Source organism: Callorhinchus milii, unplaced genomic scaffold, assembly GCF_018977255.1.
Source record: "Callorhinchus milii isolate IMCB2004 unplaced genomic scaffold, IMCB_Cmil_1.0 Scaffold5, whole genome shotgun sequence".
Taxonomy (NCBI): Eukaryota; Metazoa; Chordata; class Chondrichthyes; order Chimaeriformes; family Callorhinchidae; genus Callorhinchus; species Callorhinchus milii.
The window spans coordinates 8263092-8278935 of record NW_024704746.1 but is presented as its reverse complement, the minus strand read 5'-3'; the positions used below and the strand labels follow the sequence as shown (position 1 = coordinate 8278935).

The following is a 15844-nucleotide window of genomic DNA, read 5'->3' as shown; positions in this document are numbered from 1 at the left end:
TGACATCTATCCAAAAGATTTTTACTAACAAGCTGACTTGCACAATTACAAAATTGCAGCAATATAACAAACTGCTAAGGCGTGAGCTTCCTACAAACTTTTCAGAATCGACGTTCAAGGATTCCTATTACTCTCTGGATAATTGACAGGAAGAACCGTGTTTACAATTATACCAACATATCTACAATGACAATAGAATGCTTGACAACTATATTTAGCTCGTCTTATCTATTCCAGTGCAGTTCTGAATTAATATTTTACATTCCATTTCCTGAAAACCTATAATGTGTTGGATAAATACATAGGTTGGATAAATAAATAAATAGGTTGGATGTCCAAGTGTCAACTTGGCTTAGTTGGTCACTCTCACCTCTGGGTTTAAGACCTATGTCAGAATTTGATCTCAAAATCCAGACTTACACACCAGCTCAGTTCTGCGGAAGCGCTGCATTGTCATTTAGATGAGACTTTGACCAAGGCCCCTCATTCATGCCTGTTCAGGTGGATATTAAAGATTTCATGATACTAGTCAAAAAGAGAAGGAAGTTTCTCTTGGTGTCCAGGCCAACAATCTTCCAGATAATTTTGCCCACAAAATATACAGTCAGTTCACTTTACACTATGTTCTGTGAAATGCTTGAACTTCTCGATGACATGATAAGGCCCTATATCAAATGCAAGGATCATTATTATTATTACTTATTATTATTATAAAACTGTGGTTAAAGCAAATAGGATTATTGGGTCTATGTCATGTTTGGATTTCTAGCATTTGGTGTCTGAAGCTCTCAAGTAGTAGATTGTTTCGAAATAGATTTGATATTTCTCAATATTGGGTTGGATATGATGACATTTCTCTTGCTACACAACTACATTTCCTCTGCAAACATGTTCTACAAAAACAAAATAAAATCTTATGTGCAATCTGTACAGGAAAAAACTTTAAGCTTGTGCTGTCCTCCATTGGAAAAGTTCAATACATCAGCCTTGCTTAATTGATAGCACCCTTTATTTTATAAATAATTAATAAGTAATCCTTGCATTTGATATAGCGCCTTATCACATTGTTGGGAAATCTCAAAGAAGTTCACATGATATATTGCAAAGTGGATTGACTATATTTTGTGAGCGAAATGCCAATTGCATTCAGCAATGTCCCATTAACAGTCATGGAGTGAGTGATCAGTTTTATATTAATATAAAAAAATGTGGTCACTCAATCTACGACTTTGTGGGACACTGCTTTGCGTTTCATCCACAAAAAAATAGATACAGCCAATTCACTTTGCAGTATATTCTGTGAAGTGCTTTGAGATGTCTCAAAGACGTGATAAGGCATTATATCAAATGCAAGGGTTATTATTATTTTTAGGGGATTGTTGACCAGGATATCAAGAGTAACTCCCTTCTCTTATCGAATAGTGCCGTGGGATCTTTAATAGCCACCTGAATAAGCAGATGGGACCTCGAAGGACTGCTTTCTGTGGGATGTGGCTGTGTGCAAGTTGCACAACGTTTATCTGCAATTATTTCTTTCCTTTCACTTTCAGATTAACAGTCCTTAGAATTACTCTCCCTTGACAACAACAACTTCCATTTATATATAGAGCCCCTCACACAGGGTAGTGTCCTAATATGCTTGACAGTGGCAGAGCTCAATGCTGAGGAGGAGGGAGATGACCGTAGGAAGATCTTCAGGCACAACCTGAAGATGGGGATGGGGATGGGAATAGGGATAACAAAGTGGAGGGATAGAAGAAGACTGTTCCAGAATTTCGGGGCATAGTAGCTGAAAATGCGGTCACCGTTGGTGGAACGAAGGGCACAAGGGACAAGCAGGATGCTGGAGCCAGTCAAGCGGAGGCAACAGGAAGTGGGTTAGGGAGTAAGCAGGTTGGAGAAGAAAGGACGTGCCAAGGCATGAACGGAATCTGTAGATGAGTGTGAGGATCTTGAAATCAACAATACCAGGAATCCTAATATGGCTCATTCGGCTTCCAGGTATTGTTGGGATGAGAGACAGGAGTTTGCTTTTATAAATAGAGCATTCACTTCTTTTATATGAATTAGAATAATGGAAAGAAAGCAAACATGAATGGATATAAATGACGGAGTGACATTTTTACAGCTGACGTGCATGTTTGATTCACGGGAATTGGCGGAAGTATTAATCATTGAAGAGATAAGCAGGTGTTTACATCCAGAAATGTTTTATTACCAGATAGCTCTCATCAACCTTCACACAATACTTTACAGGATGAGATAAAGAGAGTGCATCCCTCCAGGGAGAACTATTAAGTTCTGTAAATCACTTTGGGATGTCCACCCAGTATGAAATGTGCAATAATGTATCAAATGCAAGGATTATTAAATTCTTAAAAGCCATTGCCAATATTTGCCAAGCCCACAAAACACATAACCACTGCACTTTACAGTATATCCTATGAAGCACTTTGTCCCCCAGAGGTAAAAGGTGCTGCATGAAATGTAAAGATTTTTAATATTATATATTGCTTCATAATACAAATCAACTCGGGTCCTTAATTCTGTGCGCTTTACAAATGTAATTTTGTTGTTGTGTCCTGGCCAACAATCCCCAGATAAAACTAATCATTCACTTTGTGGCTCTGTGTGACATTGCAATGCGCAATTTGGCTGTTGTGTTTGTCTGCAAGTTCAGAGCGACTACGCCTTACAGTATAGCCTGTGAAGCATTTTGAGGTGTCTTATTGATATGATCTGGTGCTTCATCAAAACACCAAGATTACTGATAAACACAGGATGGCATTTATCAAATCAACTTTATCTGTGAACCCCACCTCTCCTCATCTTCTGCTTTTCCCACAAAGCTAGATTATTACTTAGATTGCAACATCTACAGCAGAAAGCAGCTGCTGTCAATCTCCATCCAGCCAGCAATCGCTGCAACACATCTCTGCAAAACTTGGCTACATTCCGTGACACCTCACTCTCTGCACTCTTAGCTTAATAAACACAAAACTCTCCACATTTAACCTGGAACTTTAAGCTTGCATTCTTTTTTATTTGTTTGGGTAAAACTTTTTATTTCATTCTTCTCTTGTGAAAATGCACTGCTGGGTTTCATCACAGAATCTTACAGCACAGACGGAGGCCATTCGGCCCATATGCCTGCGCCAGCTTTTTGAAAGAGCTATCCAACTAGTTCCACTTCCCCGCTCTTACCCCACAACCCTGCTATTTTTACTTTTTCAACTACATGTCCATTTCCCTTTTGAAATCTAATATTGAACATGCTTCTTCGCTGTTTCTGGCAGTGCATTCCGGATCGTAATAACTCACTTGGTGAAAACATGTCTCCTTATCTCCCCTCTGGTTCTTTGCCAATTATCTCCAACCTACTATCACCCTACCTACCTGCCCGTACCCTCGGTCTGCTCCACGTCCCCCGCCCCAATCGCCCTACCATCGGTGGCCGGGCCTTCAGCCTCTCAGCCCCTGGGCTCTGGAACTCTATCCCCCAGTGCCTTCGCCTTGCTTCCTCCCTCTCCTCCTTCAAGGCCGGTCTCAAAACCTTTCTCTTTGACCGAGCCTTCAGCTCCCCTCTCGACTCTTACCCCTCCTCGTTCCCTCCCTTCACCCTGACCATTTCCCCCCTCCTCGCTCCCTCCCTTCCCTCCCCTCACCCTGACCATTTCCCCCCTGCTCGGGTCCTGACCCAACTGTGCAGCGCCTTGGGACGTCCTCCTGACGTGAAAGGCGCTTTATAAATGGAATCTTGTTGTTGTTGTTGTATCGTAAATCTGTGTACTATGGTTACTGACCCACGTGCCAGAGAAAACAGTTTCTCCCAACTTACTCTATCAAAACCCTCATAATTTTGAACACCTCATTCTTCTGATGAGACACTAACCGAGGTCCCGTCTTCCTGTACCTTTAATTGGACATTAAAGATCCCATGGCACTATTCGAAAATAGAAGGAAGTTTCTCACAGTGCCCTAGTCAACAATCGCCCAAATAAAATTGGTACATTTACTTCAAGCTGATTGCAGGACATTTGCTGTGTGCTAATTGGCTGCTGCGTTCGCCTACAAAGTACATAGTCACTACACTTTAGAGCATATTCTTGTGTTGCAGTATAGCAGTGTATCAAATGTAAAGATTATTAATATTAGTATTGTAAAAATTCAATAGAACTTCCTCTAAATTAACAGGTAAATCTTCTCCGCGCCTCTTATTGAGTCTTATTCAATCCGACAAAAAAATAAATTAGTTTTAGCTCCAAATCTGGTAATGTTTTGGACATTGGTGACTAAGCGGACGAGTGCACCTGATCAAATAGTATCTATTTGATTGGCAATTGGGTGTCGCAAAATACATAGTCCATCTACTTTGCAACATATCCTTTGAATCGCTTTGAGATACAAATAAGATAAGAATCATTTCTGTAGAGTCTTGGCATGGGTCTGCTTCCTTCTGAGAACTAATTGCTTGACTATGACATATTCTTTCACTTTCAGTCGAATAGCTTGGTTCCACTCAGAGTCAGAAGTTTTTTGTGGGGTCATGTCCCAGGCCAAACATGTGAACTCACTGTGGTGGACGTAATACTTTTGAGTTTTCCTTCCAGAAAAATAAAAGCTACAGACTTTTTCACAGTCTCAAAGCTCTCGACACTGCTGGCTGGGCACCCGAGCTGGGGTTGGGAGCCAAGGAAGGTGGGTTGGGGAAGGAAAAAGTTATTAATAATAATAATACTTGCATTTGATATAGTATCTTATCACCTCTTTGAGACATCTCAAAGCGCTTCACAGATCGACGGTGTATTTTGTGGAAGAAATGCAGGAGCCAATTGCACATGGTAGTGTATTGAGTTACCAAATTTATTTATTTTTTCTTAATTTTTAAAGGGATTATTTACCCCACAAAAGCGATCCAACAGCTGACTAAAAACTGGGTTCCTACTTACTGCTAGGTAAACAAAGGCGTGTGGAGTAAGAAAACTTGCCTAAGGTTTCATCCCACCCGGGAAGATGACTGAAAGCGCGATCATAAAGTTAGGTCTTGACGAAAAAGGGGAGGGAGGGAACGAATTGGAGGGCCTCTGAGAGTGGAAGTCCAGGGAGCGGGGCAAAATAGCCAGATAAGTTTGATACCCCTGAGGATGACTCTAAAGATGCCACGCGCTATTTGAAAAGAGAAGGGAGTCTCTCTTTCCTGGTGTCGTGGGCAACTATCCTCGGGGCGAAATTGGTTATTCGCTTTGTGGCTGGTTTGTGAGATTTTGCTGTGTGCAAATTGCCTGCCGCATTCGACTATAATTTACACAGTCACCGCAAGTTGCAGGTTTGTGAAGTGCTTTGAGATGTTCCTGACATTATAGGTACTATAATAAACCTTGCATTTGATACAGCACCTTACCATGTCTTAACATGCTTCACAGAATATATTGTAAAGTGAATTCACTGTAAAGTATTTTGTGGGGGAAACAAATTTATTACAACAAATGCAGACTATTATAAACTTTGCACCATCCAGTCTGCCTTAAATGTTCTCCTTTTCTCAATTAGCTTTTGTATGTACTGTGGCCTGTTAATTAAAGCGCCGTGCGTCAAACATTGGATGCTAGGGAGACTCATTTCACAAAAGACCACAGGTCATCTGTCCGACTTATTAAAGCGTCCTTCACCACTAAATTACACTGTGTCCATCAAACAATCCACCTCATTTTTGTGGCCAAGATACTTGGGAATGTTTCCCTCAAATACCAGTCATGCCTGCTGCACAGATATTGCCACACAGTGGTCAAAGGTGATGAGGGAAACACTGAATGGAACATTTTGTGCCATTCTGGCTCAGTGGTAGCATTCTAGCCTCTGAGTCAGAAGGTTGTGGGTTCAAGCTCTATGTCAGGAATTGGAACTCATATAGTCTAAGATGACACTCCGATATAGCGCTGGGGGGGGTGGGGTGCTGCATTGTCGAAGATGTCATCCTTCAGATGTCCCGTCTGCTTGTTCAGGTGGATGTTAACAATCCATGGCACAATTCAAAAAGAGAAGGAAGATTCTCTCTGTGTCCTGGCCAACAATCCCCCAAATAAAATGGCTGTTTGCTATGCACAAATTGGCTTCTACATTTGTTCATGAAACACACAGTGACCACACTTTATAGTATAACTTGCTAGTTAACAAGTAATTATAATCCCTCCAAAACAAAACAATAATAAATTGATCATTTTCAATCCACGACTGTTTGTGGGACACTGCTGTGCGCAATTGGCTGCCGCGTTTCACCCACAAATATACGGTCAATTCACTTTAGTCTATTCTGTGAAGCGCTTTGAGACGTCTAGAAGTCATGAAAAGCGCTATATCAACTGCAAGGATTATTATTATTACTATTATTATATCCCGTGAAGCTCTTTTGGGAGTAAAGATTATTAGTTTCCCATTCCAGCATCTTGAGCCAGTGACTTTAATTAACAACAACAGGAAGGGAGGCTGTTTTCTTTCAAACCAAAGGAAAACACTCATCTTAATCAATAGTGGCTCTTGGCATCTTACCAGATCTGGAAGGATGAGTAGAGGTATGCAGCAGAGCCCGAAAGATAAATAACAAGGGTTGGTTTTCATTTGGTCGGTGGGCAAGCTCTCAGCTGTTGGAATCTGTCGTGCTGTAGAAATGATGGAGAGAAACTCCAGGAGCTTGTCTCACCCCTTAAGGGTTTCACAAAGGAAAAGCAAAAGTTCGTTGGTCAAGGAAGGCAATGCACGGAACAGGGGGTTGAGACCCAGGAGAGGACGGAGTCTCAGGGCAAAGGAGGGGAAGACTGTGCGGGAGGAAAGAAAGGTGATGCAGAAGCCTCAGGGTAACGCAGACAGCCAGGCTAAGAACTTGCTCGGAGCCGCTGAGCCCGTGACAAGGTCCACTGTGGTGGACGTGGATCATGTGCTCAGCTCGGACGACGAACAAGCAGCTCTTATGGAAATCGAGACACATGAGGAAGGTAAGAACAAGCGTGTGGGTGTGGGGAATTACATACATTTTTACTTTATAATAATAATATAATAATCCTTGCATTTGATATAGCGCCTTATTGTGTCTTCAAGACGTTTCAAATCGCTTCACTATCGCACTATAACAGTCCAATAGTCCGATGCGCTATATAATAATTATAATAATCCTTGCATTTGATGCAGCATGTTATCAGACATCTCCAATTACTTCACAGAATATACTGTAAAGTAAATTAACTGTAGATTTTATTGGTGAACCACGGCAGCCAATTGTGAACAGCAGTGTCCCACAAACAGTCATGGATTGAGTGATCGCTTCACAGAATATACTATAAAGTGAATTGACTGTGTATTTTTTGAAAGGATTATTACCCCCAGAAATCAATTCGCCAATTGACTAGCAATTGGGTTGCTACTTACAATAGGTAAACATAAGCGTGTGGAGTAAGGAAACTTGCCTAAGGTTTCACACCACCTGGGAATCAAACCTGTGCCTTCTCATTGCGTGGCGAGTACTCTAACCAATATGCTATTTAATCAGGTTTCAAGCAAAGAAGCCCAGGCATCTGTGAGTGGCTCCTGATGCTCCTCTGTGTGCTGCTGCTCCTTGTCTCATTCCCGGTCTCTATCTGGTTCTGCATTAAGGTAAGCATCTTGTTTGCAAAGGGATGGGGGCATCATGTCTAGGAACGCTGGTAGAGTGGAGGGGCCAAGAGTAGTGCAACAGGCCCAAGTTTGTGGAATAGTGGAGGGTGGTGGGGTGAGGAGGGGGTGATATTACTAGACAGGAGCTAGAATGGGGCTGGAGGAGGTTGCAGAATTTTTTTTTGATGAGCGAGGTTGCTCCCCACCCCTCCAGAAAGCTGAATTAAACCAAATCAAGTTCCTCAAACTGAAACTTGGGTTGGGTTGCCCACCCCACTGCAGGCAACACATCTCCCCACCCAAATCCGAGACCCAAATTGTCAAAGAACGACGCAGACCTGATTCTTTGCATCACGACCACTCGAGCAATTTGATTGTCTGCATGATCCTGCTTATTGAGAGCACTGTCTGGCAAGCTTTCCCACTGCTTGTCCAGCTAGGATTATCCTATCCGCCAGGGCTAGGGCTTCCAAGGTTAACAGGAGCTGAGACAGAAGACTCCCTGCTCCCAGTGACTGGTCTGCTCTTCCAGGTCCTGGGAATCGACAAACACATCTGGCAACAGTATCCACCAGAGTAACAATTGTTCTCTCTCTGTTGTGGTGTAGATAGTCCAGGAATATGAGCGTGCTGTGATATTCAGACTGGGTCGCCTGCTGCCAGGGAGAGCCAGAGGACCAGGTACATCACTGTGCATTCAGATCACTGTAGATAATTATAATAATCATAATAATAATCCTTGCATTTGATATGGCGCCTTTCATGTCGTAGCTCTTCACAGGATATCCTGTAAAGTGGATTGACTGTGTATTTTGTGAGCAAAATGTGGCAATCAGTTGCACACAGCAGAGTTCCACAAACAGCCATGGAGCGCGCGAGCAATTTTATTAGTTTTGTTGTCTAGGACCATGGCAGAAACTCCCCTCCCTTTTCAAATAGTGCCATGGGATCTTTAACATCCACCTGAACAGGCAGATGCAACCTTAGTTTAACATCTCATCCGAAGGATAGCAACACCAACAATGCAACACCCCCTCTAGCATTGCAAGCCGAGCTCGCAATCCAAAACGCTACAGAACTATTAATTCAATTTAATTTACGCTATGGGACTCCATTACGCTACAGGACTCCTTATGTTTCACTTTAGATCTGGTTCTACTTTCTGAATTATAAGAACCTCATATGGACACATTCAAGTAATAATACTGCTGATAACCTTTGCAACTGATGTAACTTTGAGAAATGCTTCACAGCTAAAATATATGCAAGTATAAGGACTGTATTTACAGGAAGGCATTCCAGTCAATATCCCATAATCAGCATGAATTGAATAACCAATTTATCTGGTGGATTGTTGGCCAGGACCAACATACTATGATAAAGTTCTCCCCTTTTTCCAGACTTTCATCCCTTGACTCTTGGGATCAGTTGTCTTATTTTTCTCTGCACTTCTTCTGACACTATATTTTTTATGTATTACCTTTGAGGAATTTGGAAGTGTGGACTGAAGAGAGGACACATAAGAACAGTGAATTCTTTTTTGAAAAAAACGCTTGAAAGCTTTTTTGAATTTAATTCTCATTCCAGGTCTTTTCTTCCTCTTGCCATGTCTGGACACTTACCGCAAGGTGGACCTTCGTGTCAAGACCTTTGAAATCCCATTTCATGAAGTAAGTGACAGCTTAGAGGCAGGAGGAAGGTTTATTTGGCCCTTTGAACCTGTTCTACTATCTTATCAAGTCCTGGAAGATTTTTTAATCATTGGCATTGTCTAATGGGCTAGTTAACTGGTGGTACTTTCTGCAGCTGAGTTGCCATGAGTGGTTTATTTCCGATTACATTCGATGGAATGATGCAGGATGGAAACAATACAATCTGCCCTTATACAGTGCCTTTCATATTGGGAGATGTCCCAAAGAGCTTGACAATTGTGGTTGGGTGGGGGAGGGGTAGTGTTGGCTGACAGAAGGAGACAGACCATTTGGCCCAACTCGCCCATGCTGGGATTCTTAACGAGAGAAATCCCTTTAAGAAACATTGCAAAACTGAACCCTTCTGCAGGACAATGAATGGAAGTGGTTTCTGGGCTGTTGGTGTTTAAATTCTTGGTCACTAATGTGAAATTGTCCCGGTAACTCAGTGCTGATCTTTATTTTACAGGTGGTCTCCAAAGACATGGTGACCGCAGAGGTGAATGCTATCTGCTATTATCGGACGGAGAATGCCTCACTCTCGCTCACGAGCGTGGTCAACCCCTCTAGTGCTGTCTCACTGCTGACACAAACCAACATTAAACGAATCTTGGCACATTGGAAATTCAGTGAAATTCTCCTTCAAAGGAGACATATTGGTGATGAGATTAAGGTGGGAACCATAAAAATGTTTGAACTCCAGATGTAGGAGTTACATGGTTTGCATTGTACCATTCCACGAGCACTTCCAAAGATCCTCCTTCAAATGAAAGAGCAGATAGCTGAGAAGACAGATAGCTGTTAAATGATCAATTGAGGCACTTTAACAGATCCAAATTTTATTAGGGTCAAAATTGGTGATAGTTATCATATCGGCCAAAAACTCAACTCAAAAGAAGTCAATATCCTTTATTTGTACATGACCTAAAATCCTTTGGGCATGTTGCAATTTCTGCCTCCTCCTGATATGCCTAATCCCATGTTTTTTCTGTAGGTGGCATTGGATGCAACAACCTGTCACTGGGGAATTAAGGTGGAACAGGCTGAAATGTAAGTAACATCCAGTGCAATTAAGAAGGGGTTTTACTACTTGGAACCCTTAAAGAGGCAGGGGGAAATCTTACCACAGAAACATTTCACAAATACTTCAATGTGTCAATTGAACTGATATTTGTAACTAAAGGTAGCCCAGTAGTAGTCCTGCAATAACTTTTAATTCATTTACTAAATGTACACATTTTTGTTCATAGTGATGCTGCTTTTGACGTTAAAAACATCTTGTTTATCAATCCCTTACTGATAACAGTGATAATTGCCATCCAATTCTTGATCTTGGGCATCAAGAGGGCTTTGAATCAAGAAGAAGAATGCTGCATTTGATATTGCACCTTGAATCGTAGAAAAATCGCAAAACACATCAAACGATTTTACTGCAGTATAGTGACTGTGCATTTGTAAGCAAACACAGCAGGCAATATTGCCTCTGAGGCTAAGAAAGGTGTAGAAGCCTGGATTTAAGATTATTTGAATGGTTGATAAAGTCAGGCTTCTGATGAATATGTATCTCTGGTTACAGCAAGGATATCCGTCTACCAGCGGAACTCCAGCACTCACTAGCAGTGGAAGCAGAGGCAAATAGACAAGCCAAAGTCAAGGTATGGGAGCCAAACCATCTGCAAAAGCTCCACAGCCAAGCCAATAGCATGAAGGCAACTCATCAGATTGTCCTTTTCAATCTATGAACAGAGATAGATACAGTAGAACATTTTTAAACCAGAAATTGAAGCTTGGGTGCATTTTACCAAATTGCCACCTAATTCTAAAGGCTGCAATGGAAGTTACCTACATACTGGCTGGTTCCTAGTCATTGTTTCTCAGTCAGCTTCTTGTCCTGGATATAGTACAGACTCCTTTTGATTAGACAAATAGAACACGTAACATCCACCAGAACAACAGATACCTTGGTTCTGATTGTCAGCCTAGATACAAAAGTGTAAGAGTTAAGGACTTTTACATTGGAAATAAAATTCATTTGTGCGAATCTAACTTTGCCATCTTTTCCAATAAATCTCAGGTGATCGCAGCAGAAGGAGAGAAGCAGGCCTCAGAAGCACTGAAGACCGCGGCAGACATTCTGTCTGTATCTCCAGCTGCTGTTCAGCTCCGTTACCTTCACACACTTCACAACCTCTCCACTGAAAAATCACCCACCGTCATCTTGCCACTGCCCTTTGATCTCTTTAACATCTTGTCCTCCTCTCCCCATAAACCTTTAGCGGCCAGTGGTGCAGCAGCAGATGTACAGAGACCTGCAGAGCCTCAGAACAAAGAAACAAAAACCGACTCTCAAATGTTGTAGCATCTGGACCAAAGCAGTACCCGATAAGACAAAAGCTATGATAATAATATTCCTTAATTTTGTATCGACCCTTATCACGTCAAGAAGGACATCTCAAAGCGCTTCACAGCAATTACTGTGTAGTGGAGTGATTGCGGATTTGTAGGGAAATGCAGCAGCACAATTGCGCACAGCAATGTACCAGAAACAGCCATGGAGTGAATGACCAATTTTATTTGGGGGATTGTTGGCCAGGACACCAGTATAAATCCTTTTCTTTTTGAATCGTGCTACGTCTACCTGAACAGTTTAGTCTCATTCAAAGGTTGGCACCTCCATCAATGCAGCACACTCTCAGCACAACATTGGATTGTCAATTTAAGACTATGCGAGTTCAGCTCCTGACGTGGGATTTGAAACCATAACCTTCTGACTCAGAGACCACACCTTTCCTTGCAGTAAGAGCCTATGATACAATTTTGCAACAGGCTTTCCGTAGGTTAAGACACACATCTGGTTACTGGCAGTCTTTACTATTTGCAACTCCAAGTCTTTACTATTTGTAACTACATTGTGAGTAGTGCATTTTCAACCCCAATGAAAACCTCCAAAGAAACTTAAATCCTTAAATGCACAGGTGGCAGGAAAAAAATTACTTACTTTGAAAGGTTTTTTTAAAAATTATTTTGGAGTGATGAGTGCCAACTAGCTTCAATGCTTCCTCCCTGATCATGCCAAGCTGTTAGCACAGATACCCACTTCTGACACGCATCTTCATTTGAAACATTGAACTCAGGAAGTCTGGTGTTATGTTGCAAAGGCTTTCAAACAATGCAAACAAGTCAAAGACTCTTTATTGCTAAAGACACAGTATGAAGTCAAGTGACAGCTATGGTTTTTTCAAAGTCTTGAGTACTTGTTTAGCAGGTTTGGTAGTCTTAGATTTTGAACGACTCATCTTTACGCTTGACTTTAATTGCTTAGAGCTCTCCGCTGTGGGCACCTCAACACCTAGAAGAAAAGGGAAATAAACTTGATGTCAAACATATTGTCAGAATATTGGTCGAAAGGCAAGATTTCCAACTGCCCATGCATCAAGTGTGACAAAACATTGGATAAACCTGTTTCCTGTGAAGCTTAAAATGCATGCTTGGAAACCCAAGCTTTTGAAGGCCACATTAACAAGGTAAACAAATAAAATGTAGAGAGTAGCCATGTTGTAATAAAGGTTTGTTGTGCACTGAAAGTACAAATACTGAATTCTTTCTTATAATGTATTGAAATAATGATTTGTTGCTTCGCATGAAAGTGGATATGAAAAAGGTCTCTGCAATCGTTGAATTATTATAACTTTTATTGTTTGGTAGAGGGTATATATTTAGGTTACCTTACTTCTGCAGAAAAGAAAACTGGGATATCGATGATGTGTTATCAGGATCAAATGGGTCATTGGAAGTTCATTGATTTTAGAAGTTAACGATTGCAATGTAGAATTCAAGTTGTCAGGACGGGATATATAGCTTAGATTCATTAGGAGTTCTTTTACCCTAATTTGTTGACAACAACAATACAACTTACTTTCATTGAGAGCACTTCACATGGGGTAGTGCCTCAAATCAAACATAGATCAAACATCAAAATGCATCAAAGGCTCAATTCCACTTTGTCTTTAGCCTCTAACTACATTCATCCTAAAGTCGAAGATTACACAAAATTGTGTAATTTTTAAAAAATATTTCAGTTGGGAGAACCAGTTTTCTGCTATTCTGAGCAATCTTACATTTTAATATAAAAATGTAACTGACCAAGTGGAATTTCAACCTCTGCAGTAGCCCACCATCCTTCCAAATGAGACCCTTTTTAATTTTGTGCTAAGTTAGTGAATATTGATGAGGTCTTCATTCCTATTGTTAACATGTTTGTAACCTGTAGTGACACATCTCACATCACCCTCAAAGGACATCGTTTAGCAATACGTCTCCTTCCCCTGAGCATTTGGACATTTCCTCTTCATCTAGACTCCATTACCTGCATCTGTTGGTTTCAACTTCTTCCTTCGCTTATTCAGTCTAGGTTTTGTGTTCTGTTCGTGTGTCTCTAAGATCCCCACCCAAAGACGATTCAACCTCCTTCGCTATAGCTTTTTACTTGTAACTATATCCCATTGTCTGTGTCCCTTGGTTTCAATTTCTTCCTTTGCTTATTCAGCCTAGGTTTCACTGTTCCTGCTTGTAATTTTTCTAACTTCTCAAGTTCCTTATCTCCTGATAGATTTTCCTGATAGAACCTGCCTTCCCTCTCTTGTCCATCATCCAGAACTTGCAATAATTTGCTCTAATTAACTGGCAACAACACAGGCACACTTCATGGTTCCCTTGTGGCTTTGCATTCATCTCAGTGCTGCCACCAGTATGACATCTGCTGCACACATTACTATTTCTTAAACGCTTCGTATTCTAGCAACAATTCCTCCAAGCGGAAATCTTTTCCTCAAGGAGTGGGATTGTTTCTGTTTGGAAAAGCAACCTCTGTTCTTTCTGAAATTTCCCATGCAAAATATTTCACATTCAGGATTTCTCCGGAGTCTCATTTCAAACATCCGAATTCCCTTCAAATGGTGGACGTCACCACACAAACTAGGAGTTCACAGAACTGAAGAAAACTACCACATTTATTTTAGTAGACAAGAAACATAGTAAAATGCAAAATCAACTTTAGCAGGTGCAATATTTTGTAGATTAGGTTTGTTATTGGTCTGAACAACTGAATGCTTATATTGAAATTATTCTGGTAATGTGAATTTGTTATTGTTGAAGCATTCAAATTGCATTGGGAGCTCATACAATTTGCTATAAAATAAAGGATAGTAAACTGGTTAAAAGGTTGTCTTCCCAGAGGTCCTACCTATCAGGGGTGCACGATATACAAGTGCAGCATATCAGGATTAATTGTGAACAAGCAATCTTGCAAAGGAGATTTTTGTATGAAAATGATATTATGTTGAATGCTTGGTGGCAAAGTTGTTGTATTTATTTACCCTGTCATTTATCTTTATCTGCTTTGTCAGCACAATGATGTTGCCATTACATTACACAAAACTACTATGATAATTCGAGGTGGCGGCTTCTTGACCATTATAATAATAATAATAAATAATAATCCTTGCATTTGATATAGCGCTTTTCACGTCGGGAGGACGTCCCAAAGCGCTTCACAGAACACACTGTAAAGTGAATTGACTGTATATTTGTGGGCGAACGATTTGTGGGCGATTATGATCTATGTGCTCTACTCCCAGGTGGACAGGGAATTATTTTATCAGGTTTTATATGATTTTTAATCCCAGAGAACAAATCTAAAATCAATATTCATAAAACAGCATTGTCTGAGAGGTCACTAGGAAATTTCGATCATAGTTTTGATGCAAGAATGGAAATAGCATGAAGCAAAAAGAGATTTTGACTGTTTAAGATTTGGAGCAAATTGATCTCACCCCAAGTCGCTACTTGAGTCACAATTTCAAGTGGAAGAAAGGAGATTCCTCAAGAAAGACACCAACAGTGTACTAAAGGATGCATGGACTGAAGACTATATGTTTTAGAAGGGTAAAATGACTTTCCACTTGAGTCAATGGTGATCAAAGATAGCAATCCTCCGCTCTTCAGTTACTGTACCAAAATTCTCAACAAGAGGTAAAGCATATTTCTGGTTAGTTAACTGGAAATGTTATATAACTATTTGTATTGGTTATCTCTTCTTTAGCTTGCAGTGATTGAGTTACAACTGTGAATCCATAAGTGTGAACATCAGAGTGCGTCTACAGCACCAATCCGCTCTCCAATGACGTCTACCTCGACGCCCACTAAAGGCACAAAAGTGAAAGCAAGTGAATTAATCACTTAGAGACATGGGTAAATTTTAAAGTTGATAAATGCACGGCAATCAATACTGGAACAAGACAGATTAAGCAGATAGAGCAGGGTTCAGAATAGGGAAGAATGAACAGGCTTGATCAAAGAAATAACGTTTTCTCATTCCATGCTTTCTTACATTCCTGCTGAAAATTGATGACAGTGGCAAAATTAACACTAGGGAGAAGGCATTTGAACATCACTAATAGGGATGTTTATGGGGAATGTAGATTTGCTCGGAAGGTATTAGGGATGAAAGG

General features: G+C 40.8%; 2 protein-coding genes across 2 annotated transcripts in view; one reads left to right on the top strand and one right to left on the bottom strand.

Moving 5' to 3' along the window:
* The first annotated feature begins 6630 nt into the window (after positions 1-6630).
* LOC103180065 (NPHS2 stomatin family member, podocin) lies at positions 6631-11884 on the top strand. The gene is made up of 8 exons (XM_007895683.2): positions 6631-6989; positions 7541-7644; positions 8253-8325; positions 9232-9314; positions 9805-10008; positions 10330-10385; positions 10912-10990; positions 11410-11884. The coding sequence occupies exons 1-8, from the start codon at positions 6665-6667 to the stop codon at positions 11692-11694; spliced, it is 1209 nt and encodes a 402-aa protein (XP_007893874.2). The 5' UTR covers positions 6631-6664; the 3' UTR covers positions 11695-11884.
* A 626-nt stretch (positions 11885-12510) lies between these two features.
* Positions 12511-15844, bottom strand: part of axdnd1 (axonemal dynein light chain domain containing 1) — a 40948-nt gene continuing 37614 nt past the window's right edge. The window contains exon 29 of the mRNA XM_007895534.1: positions 12511-12684. Within this exon, the coding sequence (XP_007893725.1) occupies positions 12563-12684 (122 nt within the window). The 3' untranslated portion in view covers positions 12511-12562. The remainder of the gene's footprint in view (positions 12685-15844) is intronic.

Coding starts and splice junctions, on each gene's coding strand:
- LOC103180065 (XM_007895683.2), top strand. CDS start 6,665: ATGATGGAGAGAAACTCCAGGAGCTTGTCTCACCCCTTAAGGGTTTCA. Junction 10,009..10,329: donor ATATTGGTGATGAGATTAAG/GTGGGAACCATA, acceptor TTTTTTCTGTAG/GTGGCATTGGATGCAACAAC. Junction 10,386..10,911: donor AAGGTGGAACAGGCTGAAAT/GTAAGTAACATC, acceptor CTCTGGTTACAG/CAAGGATATCCGTCTACCAG.